The following is a 15,210-nucleotide window of genomic DNA, read 5'->3' on the forward strand; positions in this document are numbered from 1 at the left end:
TGGTCCTGTGTCCCCTGGAGCACCCCAAGTTCCCTTGGACTCACTGTGGCCCCTACTGCGGGATGGGGTGTGTGTGTGCTGCCTGCACAGGGTGACACACACCCGTGCTGCTGCAGCCCCTCTGTCCTGCCTTGTGGGAGCCGGCTGGAGAAGCAGCGATATCATCGGCACGGAGCCTGACTCATCCCAGCTCTTCAGCACAAGCCGTGCTGCTCAGCAGGGTACACGTTTTATTCCAATTAACCCAACACAGGCAAGCCAGCTCCATGTAATGAGTTTTTGCTTGTGGCCAAGTGTGCCTGCTCCTGGCTAAAAGGTGAGAGAAGACAGAAGTGATGCTGAAGTCAGTTGAGAGTCTCCCCTTGTAGTGAAGAGCTCTAAGAATAAGCCTTGCCAGATACCTGCAGGGTCTGCCTCAGCTGCCACAGCACCCCTGCCTCCCTTGTGCCTCCAGCATAGGGTGACAGCACACTGTCCTGTGTCAACAGCCCTCACCCTAACCACAAAGGACCAGGTCACTGCGAAGTGTGCCCTGGAGATCCAGGTCACAAGCCCAGGTAGGAATAATGCCTCTTCTCTCTGCAACAGAGTTCAGCTGCCGCCAAAAGTCCCAGGGGAGCCAGCATCAAAGTACACCCGTCATCAGGAGAAAATGTAATGTGACTTGTTCCTCCTGCCCTTCCTGCTCAGGTTTCTCATCTATTAGAGGTTTGGGTGGTAAGTCAAGGGAGCTGCCTTCGAGGATGGAGCTGAGGAGTCGTCAGCTGCTACGGGAAAGGTAAACCAGTGCCAGGCAGGTGAATCACTTGCTGATGAAAATAGATCTTATTCTCTAGGAGGCATGTGTGGATGGGGTTAGGACTGAGCCGCAGCTTGACTCCATCAGTAACTTGTGGAGCCAAGAGAAAAACAAGGCAGGGCTGCTTTCCCAGTGAACGAGGCAATACATTGTGAGGGAGCAGCCCGCAGCAGGCAAGGCTCCAGCAACCCGTGGTCCTGTGGCTCCCTTAAAAGGGTCGATTTTAGCCTGGGACAGTGGGGAGACAGAAAAGCCATAAACACCCTCAGAGGAATGTGGCTGTTGAGAAACGAGCATCTCCGCTGGGCCAGGGGGGAGGCGGGGGGAGCGGGGCTGCACCGAGGTGCCGCTTGGCTGGGGTTTACAGCACTGTTGTGTACATGGCCTTGAGAAATGGCACCAATGCGGCCATCAGGAGGCCAGGAGCTGCTCAGGGCTGGCTGGTCCCGCTCTGCAACAACATTTGCAGAGTCCATGAAGTTGGTTTGGGTAACAAGAGCTGTGGGATTGCAAGGGTGTTTGCATGTGTTGGTGACTGCCATGTACCCTGTGTGTTTGGGCAGGGTGGGCAGAGGACCCTCTGGTCCCATAGTGTTCCCTCTTCTCCATAGGATGGTACATTATGCACCTGCCTGTCCTGGTCTCCAGGGTAGGCATTCAGGTAGGCAAAGCCAGCACACAGGTTCCTCTGGATGCCCCACGCTGCACAGAGGCTGAGGTGCAGCTCTGTACTTGCTGTGCACCCCAGGAAATCACTGTCACTGAAAGTAGTCACACACTGCATAGACAAGGCCCCTAGTGACATGGGTTAGTGGTGGCCTTGGCAATCCTTGGGTAGCAGTTCAACTTGATGATCTTAAAGGTCTTTTCCAATTTGGTAGATTCTATGATTCTATGAAATCCTCCACCTGCAGCTCCCCTGATCTCCTGTTCTGGCCCCTGGGCAGTGCTGTTGGGGTAGTGCAAAGGCCATGCTTGCTGTTGGCAGCAGCAGGGACCAGAGCTCACCGGCACAGGATGTATCTCGGCACTGTCAGTACATGACCACTGGGCAGAGTGACCAGGAATAGACCAACGCATGGGATGATCCTTTGGGAGACAGCAGAATGGAGGCAAACAGGTGGGTAGGGATGGGTATGGGCATTGTGGGGACACCTCTTGTGTTGGCAGTTGGCTTCTTCTTGCCCTTCCTGTGTAGAAGCAGCCCCGGGAGTTGGCTTCAGAGGGTCAGTGCTGTGTGAAGGCAGAGGTGAGGGGCTGGGAGGCCAGGCTGGGCACAGGCAGCATGTTGGGGGCAGCCCCAGCATCCTGTAGGCTGGCCCCGTCCCAGCCCAGCCAAGGGCAAGCAGTCCATAATATTCCTGCTTGAGGAGGTGCCCTCAGGGACAGAGGTGCCCCAGCCCCTTCTGCCCGGAGGCTGCTCAGCCTACTGCTGCCCCACAGGCAGTGCTCACCGTGCTGTCAGCACCGAGTGCCTCCAGCCCCTGTCATCTGCAGCACAGGCTCTTGCTTCTGTTCTGTGCTTAAACGTGGCTGCTGGGAAACACCTTTCCTGGCCTGGCGAGGTGCTGCTCCGAGTCATCCCGGTACTGCAAGCAGGGGATGGCAGCAGGGAAGCACACCGGGACAGCAACATGGGACAAGTGCCAGACCAGGGAGAAGAGTGGCTGACAGCGAGCACCAAGCCTCAGCTTGAAGGTGCTGAGAGATTCCCAGCACGGTGCTGAGAACAAGACAGAGCTGTGAGAGATGCCCAGGACCAGATGCACCATAGAGGACAAGAGGAGGTGCTGATCCACCATTCTAGGTAGGGACAACGGTCACTTCTGCCATGCTGCTTACCACCCTGTTAGCCCTGCAGCAGGCTTTCCTCTTGTCTAAGAGCAGCAGGAAGGTGCTGCCATCCAAAGCATCCTGCACTCCCATTCCACAGGGACCCTGCTAGCAGGATAAGGGCGGTTGGCTCCCAGGACCTGTTCCCTAGATGTGCAGCCGACAGTGCTCCCCCGCTGCAGTGAATGCAGTTGCTGGCCTGTCCTCCGACCGCCCAAGAGCCATGGATGGCTGGTGTGAGCCACGATGGCCACATCCCAGAGAGGCAGCTGGGCCTGAGGCTGGGGCTGGGCTTGGAGCAGGGCTGGGCTCTGCTTGCAGGAACATGGTGCCTGGTGCCCTTGTCCTGGCAGCACAACCGCCACCACCATGCGTCCCTGCACTGCCTTTGGGATAGCAGCACATCTTGTCCTGCCCTCGCAGCCCTCGCTGCGAATGGGGCAAAGGCTCTGGCACGGGCTCACACGTGATGGGCCCGACTGGAAGATGTGGCCATGTGGGGACCCTGCACGTGGGCAGGGAGGGGGAGCGGCCAGCAGGAGAATGGCAGCGGGGTGCAGGGGGAGCTGCTGCGTGCATGAGGTGTGCGTGCAAATGCAACGGGGACGCACGAGTTCAAGGTGCGGAGCTGTTGCAGAGCCCTCCTGAAGCAGGCAGGCCTGGACACACACTGCTGGCACCACATCTTGTGCTGCCCTCGCAGCCTTCGCTGTGCGTAGGGCGCAGGTTCTGGCACGGGCTTACCCGGGATGGGCACGGCTGGAGGACGTGGCTGAGCAGGGCTGAATCCCAACCCCATGGACGCATCCCAACTGCAGCACAGGAGCACTGCTCAGGTCGATCACTGACTGCTTGTGGGACAGGGAAGGAGCACAGGAGATGGTCCTGGCACATCTGGAGGTGGCCAGCACAGGCTTCACCCATTTTATTGATGATTTAAGCACCAAAGTGTCCTACTGTGTCCCACAGAGTCCTACTGTGGGGATCTGTTACAGACCTCCTCATCAAGAGGACTCTGTGGATGAAGCACTCTATAGGTAGATAGGAACAACCTCAAGCTCACCGGTCCTTGTTCTCATGGGGGACTTCAACCACCCTGATATCTGTTGGAGGGAGGGTAGGGCCTGGCACAACCAATCCCAGAGGTGCCTCGATTGTGTGGAAGACAACTTTCCTTCTGCAAGTAATAGAGGAGCCGAGAAGGTGAGGTGCCATACTTGACCTCGTGCTCACCAGGAAATATAATGCTCCAGGGCAGCCTTGGTTGCAGCCATCATGAGATGGTCGAATTCAAGAGCCTCAGGACAGTGCCAAGAGCGCGCAGCAAGCTCACTGCCCTGGGCTTCAAGAGAGCAGACTTTGGCCTCTTCAGGACCCTGCTTACGAATGTTCCATGGGATATTGCCCTAGAGGGCAGGGGGACCCAATAATGTTGGCTGGTAGTCAAGGACCACCTACTGCAAGCTCAGGAGTGTTGCATCCCAACTAGAAGGAAGTGCAGCAGGAGGGCCAGGAGACCTCCTTGGGTGGATAAAGAGCTGCTGAGGAAAATTAGAAGGAAAAGAGAGGCTTAGAAAAGGTGGAAGCGAGGACAGGCGGCCTGGGAAGAATACAGGGATATTGTCTGGGAAGCTAGGGACCAGATGAGGAAAGCTAAGGCCCAGTTAGAATTAAACTTGGCTAGGGATGTTAATGATAACAGGGAGGGAGTCTAGAGGTACGCAGCGAATAAAAGACACACTAGGGACAATGCAGGCCCCCTCTGGAAGCTATCGGGAGAACTGGCTACCCTGGATTTGGAGAAGGCTGAGGTTCTTGATGACTTCTTTGCCTCGGTCTTCACTGGCAAATTCTCTGAGCACACCCCCCAGGTCTTGGAAGGCAGACGCAGGGGCTGTGAGAACGAAGACCCTAGGCCCGCTGTAGGAGAGGATCAGGTGCGAGACCATCTCAAGAACCTGAACGTGCACAAGTCCATGGGACCTGATGCAATCCTTCCGCGCGTCCTGAAGGAGCTGGCAAATGAAGTTGCTCAGCCTCTGGCCATCGTATTTGAGAAATCATGGAGGTCAGGTGAAGTTGCCAATGATTGGAAAAAGGGAAATATGACCCCCGTTTTCAAGAAGGGGAAAATGGATGACCCAGGGAACTACAGACCAGTCAGTCTCACCTCTGTGCCTGGGAAAATCTTGGAGCAGATTCTCCTGGAAGGCATGCTAAGGCACATGAAAAACAACAAGGTGGCTGGTGCCAGCCAGCATGGCTTCACTAAGGGGAAATCCTGCCTGACCAATTTGGTGGCCTTCTATGATGGGGCTACGGAAGGGATGGACAGGGGTAGAGCAGTTGATGTCATCTACCTGGACTTGTGCAAAGCGTTCAACACTGTCCCACACGACATCCTTGTCTCTAAATTGGAGAGACATCAATTTGATGGATGGACCACTGGGTGGACAAAGAACTGGCTGGATGGCCGCACGCAAAGAGTTGTGGTCAATGGCTCAATGTCCGGCTGGAGACCAGTAACGAGTGGTGTCCCTCAGGGATCGGTGCTGGGACCGGTCTTGTTCAACATCTTTGTCGCTGACATGGACAGTGGGATTGAGTGCGCCCTCAGCAGGTTTGCCGATGACACCAAGCTGTGTGGTTGGGTTGATGCCCTGGAGGGAAGGAATGCCATCAAGAGGGACCTCGACACGCTTGTGAGGCGGGCTGATGAGGTTTAACCATGCCAAGTGCAAGGTCCTACACCTGGGTTGGAGCAATCCCAGGCACAGCTGCAGGTTGGGCAGAGAAGAGATTGAGAGCAGCCCTGCGCAGAAGGACTTGGGGGTGCTGGTGGATGAGAAAATGAACATGAACCGGCTTCAGTGTGCACTCGCAGCCCAGAAAGCAACCGTATCCTGGGCTGCATCAAAAGGAGCATGACCAGCAGGTGGAAGGAGGTGATCCTGCCCCTCTACTCTGCTCTCGTGAGACCTCACTTGGAGCATTGTGTGCAGTTCTGGTGTCCTCAAGAGAAAAAGGACATGGAAGTGTTGGAACAAGTCCAGAGGAGGCCACGAGGATGATCAGGGGACTGGAGCACCTCCCGTATGAAGCTAGGGTGAGAAAGTTGGGGCTGTTCAGCCTGGAGAAGTGAAGGCTGCGTGGAGACCTCAGAGCAGCCATCCAGTATCTGAAGGGGGGCTCTAGGGCTGCTGGAGAGGGACTCTTCACTAGGGACTACAGTGCTAGGACAAGGGGTAACGGGTTCAAAGTTAAACAGGGGAAGTTTAGATAGCATATAAGGCAGAATTTCTTTATTGTGAGGGTGGTGAGGCACTGGAATGGGTTGCCCAAGGAAGTTGTGAATGCTCCAACCCTGGTGGTGTTCAAGGCCAGGTTGGACAGAGCCTTGGGTGGCAGGGTTTAGTGGGAGGTGTCCCTGCCCATGGCAGGGGGGTTGGAAGTGGAGGATGGTAAGGTCCTTTCCAACCCTAACTATTCTAGGATCCTCTAAAGTTTGTCTCTGTGGTCTCAGGAGGTCACGTAACGATTGCCCAGTGTCCCCCAGGAAGCTGCAGCCCCTTCAGGGCTCGTCCCCATCCCCTGCTCACAGCAGTTCTGGAACTCTGGGGTGATGTCACAGCCGGCGTTACAGTGGCAACCGCCCGTGCCCAGGCAACAGCACACACCTTCACCCCTGAGCCCACACTTTTGCCTCGCTCCCACCTGCGTGCTCCATCCCTTCTGCCCTGTTCCTGCTCTGCCCTCCTGCCCTACTCCCAGCCCTTTTCGTTCCTTCCCGTTCCTACTGCTCTGTTCCCTGCCCCTCGGGCACTGTATCCGAGACAGAAAATGCAGAGCCAAGTGAGGCTGTGCGAGCAGTCCATGGAAGTAGACATGAAGGTGGAGGAGGAACAACCAATGGAGGTGGATGGGGAGGTGGATGGGGTGGTGGATGAGCCGATGGAGGTGGATGTGGAGGAGGCAATGGATACCAGCTGATGAGTGGTAAGGCAGCATGTGCCCCCCATCCACTGCTGGCAGTCAGGGTGGGTCGGCTGCTGCCGCGCTGGGGCTGGGGCTGTGTGCGACGGCCCCGCTGCAGGGACGTGGTGCCCGGTGGCCTCATCCTGGCGGCACAAGCGCCACCACCGCGCTGCCCTGCGCTGCCTCTGGGACGCGCGAGCCCAGTGTGATCGCGTAGAGCCCGGCTCCCAGCCCCAGACAGGGCTGAGCCCCGCGGCAGAGTCCCGCTCTCCCCAGCGTGTGGCAAACACAATGACCATCAGTAGCCTCACTGAAATGACCTTGTGCTGCCTGTTTCCAGGGCTGGTCGACAGGGAAGTTTTCACGCTGTTGGATGTTTTCCGTAGAAGAGTTTTTGTTGAAGATTGTTGCTCTTTTAAGAAGATTGTTCGGTTTTCACATAGGACTTGTAGGTTTAGGTAGAATAGGTGTGGTTTTAGGAATAAGCGTTGTTGTTTTAGGTAGAACAGGCGTAGTTTTAGGAATAAGCGTTCTTCTTTTAGGTAGAATAGGCGTAGTTTTAGGAATAAGCGTTCTTTTAGGTAGAATAGGCGTAGTTATAGGAATAAGCGTTGTTGTTTTAGGTAGAACAGGCGTAGTTTTAGGAATAAGCATTGTTCTTTTAGGTAGAATAGGCGTAGTTTTAGGAATAAGCATTGTTCTTTTAGGTAGAATAGGCTTAGTTTTAGGAATAAGTGTTCTTTTAGGTAGAATAGGCGTAGTTTTAGGAATAAGCGTTGTTCCTTTAGGTAGAATAGGCGTAGTTTTAGGAATAAGCGTTGTTCTTTTAGGTAGAATAGGCGTAGTTTTAGGAATAAGCCTTTTTCTTTTAGGTAGAATAGGTGTAGTTTTAGGAATAAGCGTTCTTTTAGGTAGAATAGGTGTAGTTTTAGGAATAAGCGTTGTTGTTTTAGGTAGAACAGGCGTAGTTTTAGGAATAAGCGTTGTTCTTTTGGGTAGAATAGGCGTAGTTTTAGGAATAAGCGTTCTTCTTTTAGGTAGAATAGGTGTAGTTTTAGGAATAAGCGTTCTTCTTTTAGGTAGAATAGGCGTAGTTTTAGGAATAAGCGTTCTTCTTTTAGGTAGAATAGGCGTAGTTTTAGGAATAAGCGTTGTTCTTTTAGGTAGAATAGGTGTAGTTTTAGGAATAAGCCTTGTTCTTTTAGGTAGAATAGGTGTAGTTTTAAGAATAAGCGTTGTTCTTTTAGGTAGAATAGGTGTAGTTTTAGGAATAAGCCTTGTTCTTTTAGGTAGAATAGGCTTAGTTTTAGGAATAAGCCTTGTTCTTTTAGGTAGAATAGGTGTAGTTTTAGGAATAAGCGTTGTTCTTTTAGGTAGAATAGGTGTAGTTTTAAGAATAAGCGTTGTTCTTTTAGGTAGAATAGGCTTAGTTTTAGGAATAAGCATTGTTCTTTTAGGTAGAATAGACGTAGTTTTAGGAATAAGCCTTGTCTTTTAGGTAGAATAGACGTAGTTTTAAGAATAAGTGTTGTTCTTTTAGGTAGAATAGGTGTAGTTTTAGGAATAAGCGTTGTTCTTTACGTAGAATAGGTGTAGTTTTAGGAATAAGTGTTGTTCTTTAGGTAGAATAGGTGTAGTTTTAGGAATAAGCGTTGTTCTTTTAGGTAGAATAGGTGTAGTTTTAGGAATAAGCATTGTTCTTTTAGGTAGAATAGGTGTAGTTTTAGGAATAAGCGTTGTTCTTTTAGGTAGAATAGGTGTAGTTTTAGGTAGAAGAGTTGCATTTGTGAGAAGAACGGTTGTTCTTTGTCGTTTATTTTGTTTATTTTTTGTTGTTTTGTAAATACATTTCTTGACGTTCTCCTGACCCAGTCTCTCTTTGTATTCACTGCGATCACACGTGGCTTTGGCAGACAAGTGGTTTCCAGTTGCTCTGAGCTCCCAGGGCTGGAGGGGCCATGGGGGCTGGCGCTGGGTGCTGGGGCACCCCAAGTGTCCTCACGTGGGCTCCCTGCCCTGGCAGAGCGGCTCTTTCAGGCTCTCTGCAGCTGTGGGCAGGGATGGGCACGGGCCAGGCACCAGAGGTGAGGGTGCTCACACCGACTACTTGGTGGCTGCAGGGCACCTGGTCTGGTGCTGCCATCGGGCACAGCCCGGGCCAGCGCTGACCAAAGCTTCTCGGGCTGCTCCTCAAGCTGGGGGAAACACGGCCACGTACAAGGCATCAGTCATGGAACCCCAGAATCACAGCGTGCCCAGGCTCGCGTCACTGCGGGGAGCAGCCTGCGCCCGGCATCCTCTTGGATGCTGCTGCTGCCCAAACCAAGCCTTTTCCCCCTTCCGTCCCTTTCTCCCACTGAGTCCCTCGGTCCCCATCCCACACGCTGGGAAGAGGGTCTGTGGCTGGAGCTGCTTTGGGATACCAGGTGTTGGCAGCTGCAGCTGGAGCCATGGTCACCTGCCAGTGCTGTCATGCAGGGATTTGTTTTCGTTCAGGACTTATCAAAATGCGTACTTTCCAGAGTGGGAAGGAAGCTTCCAAGAAAACTGGTTGTCTATTGTGTTGTTCTCTTTTTCCGTTTACAGATTTTTGTTGGTTTCTGACCCACGTTCTCTTTGCATTTTCGTTGAGCACGTGTAGCTATGGCAGTGTGGATTCCACTTGCTCTGGGGTCCTGGGGTGTAGGGTGCTTGCACAACCATCCCAGTGTTATCCCAAAATCAGTCGTCATGAACCGGTGTGCACATAGCCAATTAACACTCCAAATTGAGATGTTTGTTTATCTCATGTCTGTGCAGAGATGGGTGGTAGGTGATAACCCCACAATGCAGCAGTTTGTGGCCTGGTGGGGAGTAGTGTCCCGAACAGCAAAGCTGTCACCAGCTAAAAGAGAGCTCTGTTACGGCCAACCCCTGCAGCGATGCCATCAAAGCTGCTGTGAAACCTTCCACTCCCCTTCCTGATGGAGAAGGGACTCATGGGGCAAGAGCCAGGATCAAAATCCTAAGTTACATTCTAGCGGCCATGGCAGCCTTGGAAATGGCTGGTGCCTGGATCAGGGGAAAATATTTTGTAGCTGTAGGTGCTGGTATGTATGTCTTTGAACTGATGCACACTCAGCTCTTTCCTTCATGTACTCCATTGCCTTGCTCTGTGCCATTAAAGAGATCAAAGGGGGCTACAAGAAAGCTGGAGAGGGACTTTTTACAAGGGCATGTAGGGACAGGACAAGGAGGAATGGGCTTAGGCCGACAGAGGGGAGACTGAGATGAGCTCTTAGGCAGAAGCTCTTCCCTGTGAGGGTGCTGAGGTGCTGGCACAGGGTGCCCGGAGAAGCTGTGGCTGCCCCATCCCTGGCAGTGTTCAAGGCCAGGTTGGACGCTGGGGCTTGGAGCAAGCTGCTCTAGTGGAAGGGGTCCCTGCCCGTGGCAGGGGTTGGAGCTGGATGAGCTTTAAGGTCCCTTCCAACCCAAACCAGTCTGGGGTTCTGTGAACCTTTGCCCTGTGGTCAAAGGGGTGCTATGGGGCCCATGGGGCCCTGGATGCGTGGTACAGGGCATGGGGAGCCGCGGGCACTGGCAGTGAGTCCCGAGGGGATGCGATGCTGTGAGATCCAGGGGTGCAGGATGCAGCGGCGGTGGGGGGCGGGGGGTGCGTGTGGGTACGGGGCTGCCCCCAGGTGCTCGTTAGCCGCGGCCCAGCCCCCTCCTTAATTAATTAGCCTGAGCCGCTCATTAGCGGTCCTTGGGGCCGGGCGCCCTCTCCGCGCAGGCGGGCGGGCAGCGCTGCCAGCTATGGGGATACCGGCAGCGGCTGGAGCAGGGCTGGCGCCGCGGAGGGATGGGGCAGCGGTGGGGCACGGCCGTGCTGCTCCTCGCCATGGGTAAGGTTGTCCCGGGGGGGGGGCAGTGCCCCGGCGGGGGTTCGGGGGCGCTTCCCAGGTGGCATCCGGAGTGCGATGCGGGCTCCCTTTCTTTCCCTTCTCCCTCCCTCCTTTTCTTCTTTTGGGGCCGGTGCCGTTTGTCTCTCCCAGGTGGGTCCTGGCTGCCGGTGCTGAGCTGCTCTCTGCCCGGGGTGCTGGTGCTGGGGCACCCCAAGTGTCCTCACGTGGGCTCCCTGCCCTGGCAGAGCGGCTCCTTCAGGCTCTCTGCACTTGCAGGCAGGGCTGGGGATGGGTGAGGGTCGGTGCACGGGTTGTGTGTGTCCCACGTGGAGGGGGGTGGTGGGTGTTACAGTGCCCGGGTGGCAGTGGCACTGGTCCGGGGCTGCCCATGTCACCGCGGGAAGGAGGCGAGCCCTGTCCCCAAAGGTTGGGGTGCTCACACCGACCCCTCGCTGGCTGCAGGGCACCTTGCTGGGCTGCTGGCATCGGGCACTGCCTGCACCAACATTTACCAAGGCTTTTCAGACTGCGTCCTCAAGCTGGGGAAGAATATGGCTACGTATGAGGAGGCAGATGGCATCGAGCTGCAGGGGCTGCACCGAGTCTGTGGGTGAGTACAGCCTCATGCCGGGACCTCCTGCGTGTCCCACCTCCGGGGTTATCTATGGCACACGTCCAGTGTGGCTTCTGGGCATTGCCCCTGTGCTAGAGGCTGCTGTCTGAAGTCTCCTGAACGCTCCCCAGCTTGCTCTAGTTTCAGACAGAGCTGGTGGGCTCCATCCACCCATCTGCTGCTCAGCTCCAGCTGGGCAATAGCTCCAAACTGCAGGATTCATCCTGCGACCCCCTCCCTGCACACCCACAGCCGGGAGGAGCAAGGCTGCTGGGATCCAACCCCTTCTGCTCCCCTGGGAAGTCTCCCTTGGGACTCTGGTTTCATCCAGCAACTCACCCATGGCTGCGGTGTCCCGGGGTCCAGCGGGGAGCAGCCTGCACCCAGCCTCCAGTTGGATCCTCCAGCCTGAACCAAGCCTTTTACCTCCCTGCCAAGAGCCTTCATCTTTCTGGCTGGAATTTGCCTCTCCTCTGGTTTTGGTGAGTTTGTAGCAAGTGTCCCAAGGTCAGAGCATTGGGAGGACATTCATCAGCACAGCGGTAGTAGTGGAGTTGGGTAAGGAGGAGTGGTGTGGGGCAGGTTCGGGAAAGGTCTGCTTGAAAAGCAGAAGCAGTGGGGCCGGGAGTGGGGAGCAAGGGAAAGGTGGATATAAAATGCTTGTGGAGATAAACGGGGCAGCTCTGTGTCCCGAGCAGTGAAAAGGAGATGGAAGGAAATGCAGACAGCAGTTAAAGGAAAACCCACATGCCTTGGGGGGTGGAATCCTGCCAGGGAGAGGCAGAGGGTGCAGTGCCCTCTGGGTCAGGCTTTCCAAGCTGCCTAAAGCTGCCCTGGGCTGCAGGGGAAGGCATTGCCCTCAGCCACGGGATGGAGGCTCTGGATGTGCTCCTCGGGCTGGGCAGAGCTGGCTGGTGTGGATGGGGCTGTGGCAGGGCAGGAGCATCTGGGATGGGGCAGTCAGTGGAGGCGGATGGGATGATGCTGCCGAGGTAAGTGGAAGGTCCCCAACCCTCCTGCCTGACTTTGGTTATTGCCAGTGTGGAAACCATTCCCTTTGGTTTTCTTTGTTTCCAAGTTTTTCTCTCTTTGAACAAACCCTTTTGCTCAAGGCGAATGGAAAGCTAACTACTCGCCATTATTTTTAAACGTATTTTGTTCATGCATTCCTGTGCCAGCAAATGTGCCTGGCACTCGAAGGTTGGTTGTGACCTGCTCTATTCCCCCATCGCCATGGGACAGTCCTAGTTCAGGATTAACAGCTTCCATGGGGCATGACTGAAGGCAGGGTTGAAATTGGAACTGCTCTGGTTTGGGCTGCAGTACACTTGCCTGGAAATGTGGCTTCCTGGTGTTAGGAAACAACAGAGCGTGCAGTGTGTGCCATGGCTGACTGCTGGAGGGCGATTCCTCTGCTGAAGCTCACATAAAATGTGTGAGTTGAGGGGTTTTTGCAGGCTCTGGGGCACTAACAACCTCAGAGCAGGTCCTGGGATCTTCCCCGCTGACAGGGTTGGGGCTCTGCACCCCTCAGATGTGCCAGCTTCTCCCACTGGTCCTGGTGCATGGCTAGCCAGGGTTGTGGCTGGAGGCAAAGGTTGATGATGTCCCAGCTTCCTGCCAGGAAATGTTTCTGAATTATTAGCTTTTAACCTCAGCTTTCTCCACTGCTGTCTGCTTTCCTGCCATGGTTCCTGCTGAGGGACTGTGGGAGAGGGATGGATGCAGAGCTGGGAGCCAGCGTGGGGTGCCTACAGCCTGCCTGGCTGAGCAGATGGAGGCTGTGAAGGGTGAAACTCTGGGAATTGCCATCCTGGCTGACAGCAGAACCAGGCAGGAACTGTCATCCCCCTTCTGCCCCCAGCCATCCTTTGCCTGAGAGGTTTAACTCTCACTTGGCAGAGCCGCCTTCTGCTGCTGCTGCAGGTCGGGTGTGAGTGCAGAGGTTACCCGGGTTGGCACCAGCTTTTCTTACAGTCTGGGATATTTATTCTGCCCCAGTGGCTCCGTTTAATGAACTCCTTCACAGCTGGTGTTCTGACGCAAGCCCCGGGAGGAGAACTAAGCAGAGGGCTGGGGTCTGCCTGGCATGTCCAGCACAGGGCACGTGGGACAAAACCGAGATGTTCCTTTCCCATGTGCAGAATCCCTGCTCGGCTGCATCCCCTTTCCGAGGGGTGGCATGTGTGCCTGGTGTCCTGGTGGCACAGGGAAGGTGGCAGAGCAATTGCTCCTGTCCTGTATGCAGTCCCCAGCTGCAGGAATATTGTGGCTCAAAGGTGGTGCCCAGCCCCAGCAAAAGGAGGGACAGAAAAAGAGAAGTGGAGGGAGAGCAAGGGCAGCCTGCTGGGACTTGGGGATGCTGCTCATGGCTGGTCCCTGCCTTGCCCTGTTGCTCCAAAGCAGCTGCAGTAAAAACATGCTTTTGCAAAGCTCTTTTCAGGTAAAAGAAACTCCTTTTTTTTCAAAGAAGTTATGGGGGTAAGGTTAGTGGCAAGCGTCACATTGGGGCCTTATCTGTGCCTTGGGGAAGTCTTTATTTTGCAGGAGAAGCCCTTCCAGAGGAGGGGATGGCCTGTGACTTGCAGAGTATGAGGAAAAGGCATGAAATGATTTCTGTGTTCTGAGGTTTGGGGTTTTAGCCAAGATGCTCTGGGAGACAGTGGAGGGGATGGGTAGTCTGGGACGCTTGCACAAAGCACAGGGGGAAGCAGGGACCTGCTCAGCATCTTGCTGCTGTCCTAATCCAAAGGGGCTGATGATGCCGTGTTCCCTGGCTGCAGGTACTGGGATGAATTTCATGCGTGTGCCCTGACGGCGCTCTGGGAGTGCCAGAAGGAAGCAGCAGCCATCTGGGAGATGCTGAGAACGGAGTCTCGGAAAATCAAATTTCAAGGCAGTTTGTTTGAGCTCTGCAGCCCCAGCACTGCCCAGAGCCTTGCCTGGACCCGTGTTCCAAACGTTTCCATCCTCGGTATCCCCCTCATCGTTACTTGGCTGAACTTATGAACTGGAGCTCTGTGAGTATCACAACAGAGGTGGTGGCAGTGTGTGTTGTGGCATCTTCCTGATCACCTTTCCAAACCTTTGAGGAATACACTGTGCGGTGCTCAGTGAACACGTGGCTCCATCCTGCGCCTGTGAGACATGGAATTGCTTGGCAGCGTCTCCTGGGTTTTGCTGTTCCTCTGTAATTTGGAGTAAGGCCTTTCCCCTTCTGCCTCAAGGCAGGGACAGATCTGGCAGACTGCAGAATTTGGGAACTTGCAGATATGGGGCAGAGGATGTGGAGAAAAAGGATAAATTGGTTCTGAACTCTGGATGCTTTTGCATCCTTCCGTGGCTGCTGGAAGGAAACCTGTTTGCTTTGCTGACTCTTTCCACCAGATCAACTCTCCAGGTTTTTGATTCGGGCACTGAAACCAAGATGGGAATCTTCACTACTGACTTGTGAGGGGCAGGGGATGGTGTACATGCAGTTAAAGGCAGAAAGGAGACCTTGCCTCCATGTACTGTCCCTTTTAATTTGAGGATGTGGTGAAACCCCTGCATTCCCACGTATCTAATCACAGGTGCATGATGTCTTCTCTTGCATGCATCTGGATTCCTGAGTAACTCCTGTGTTATGTGTAAATCCCTTTTCTAAGGAAATAGAGGGCAAAAATATTTGGGGGGGGGGGGGGGAGTGGCGTGAAGGAATGTCAAGCTAGCAGGATAGAGGACTTCTAGCAACTCTTTTGCTTTAAAGCTTTCCCCAAGGTACCTGTAAGCAGCTCTGTGGGTGCCAGTGTAATTCCAGAGTATTAAAGTTTGTTGTAGAGCCTACAGCGTGGGAGAAGGTATTTGTCCTGGCTCTTGTCTTCCCTTGTCTCCTTTGCAGCTCAGGGCATTGCTAGCTTTGCAGCTTCAGTACAAGCACAAAAGTATTTGCAACAGAGAGGGGCTCGCAAGTGGTTCCTGGGTATGTTAGGAAAACACCACATTATTGGGCAGTACAAGGCAGTTCGGTGTTTGAGGATGCTGCTGAAGCTCTGTGCCCTGCCTGGCTGCACAGCCCATAGGAGCTATGCCTTGCAGAGTATTTCAGGCTGCCTTTCACACATCAA

At 54.4% G+C, this 15,210-nt stretch overlaps 1 protein-coding gene across 1 annotated transcript; it reads left to right on the plus strand.

Annotated features, from left to right (window-relative positions):
* The first annotated feature begins 10,436 nt into the window (after positions 1 to 10,436).
* On the plus strand, positions 10,437 to 14,774 carry LOC133262507 (neuritin-like). The gene is made up of 3 exons (XM_061441750.1): positions 10,437 to 10,491; positions 10,954 to 11,101; positions 13,888 to 14,774. Exons 1-3 carry the CDS (start codon positions 10,449 to 10,451, stop codon positions 14,111 to 14,113), a joined length of 417 nt encoding a protein of 138 aa, XP_061297734.1. The 5' UTR covers positions 10,437 to 10,448; the 3' UTR covers positions 14,114 to 14,774.
* The last annotated feature ends 436 nt before the right edge of the window (positions 14,775 to 15,210 follow it).

This window comes from Pezoporus flaviventris, unplaced genomic scaffold (assembly GCF_033815535.1).
Source record: "Pezoporus flaviventris isolate CSIRO_AGI_PZ_B2104156 unplaced genomic scaffold, CSIRO_AGI_Pfla_v1 ptg000213l, whole genome shotgun sequence".
In the NCBI taxonomy this organism is placed as follows: Eukaryota; Metazoa; Chordata; class Aves; order Psittaciformes; family Psittacidae; genus Pezoporus; species Pezoporus flaviventris.

Coding starts and splice junctions, on each gene's coding strand:
- LOC133262507 (XM_061441750.1), top strand. CDS start 10,449: ATGGGGCAGCGGTGGGGCACGGCCGTGCTGCTCCTCGCCATGG. Junction 10,492..10,953: donor CGTGCTGCTCCTCGCCATGG/GTAAGGTTGTCC, acceptor CGCTGGCTGCAG/GGCACCTTGCTGGGCTGCTG. Junction 11,102..13,887: donor GGGCTGCACCGAGTCTGTGG/GTGAGTACAGCC, acceptor CCCTGGCTGCAG/GTACTGGGATGAATTTCATG.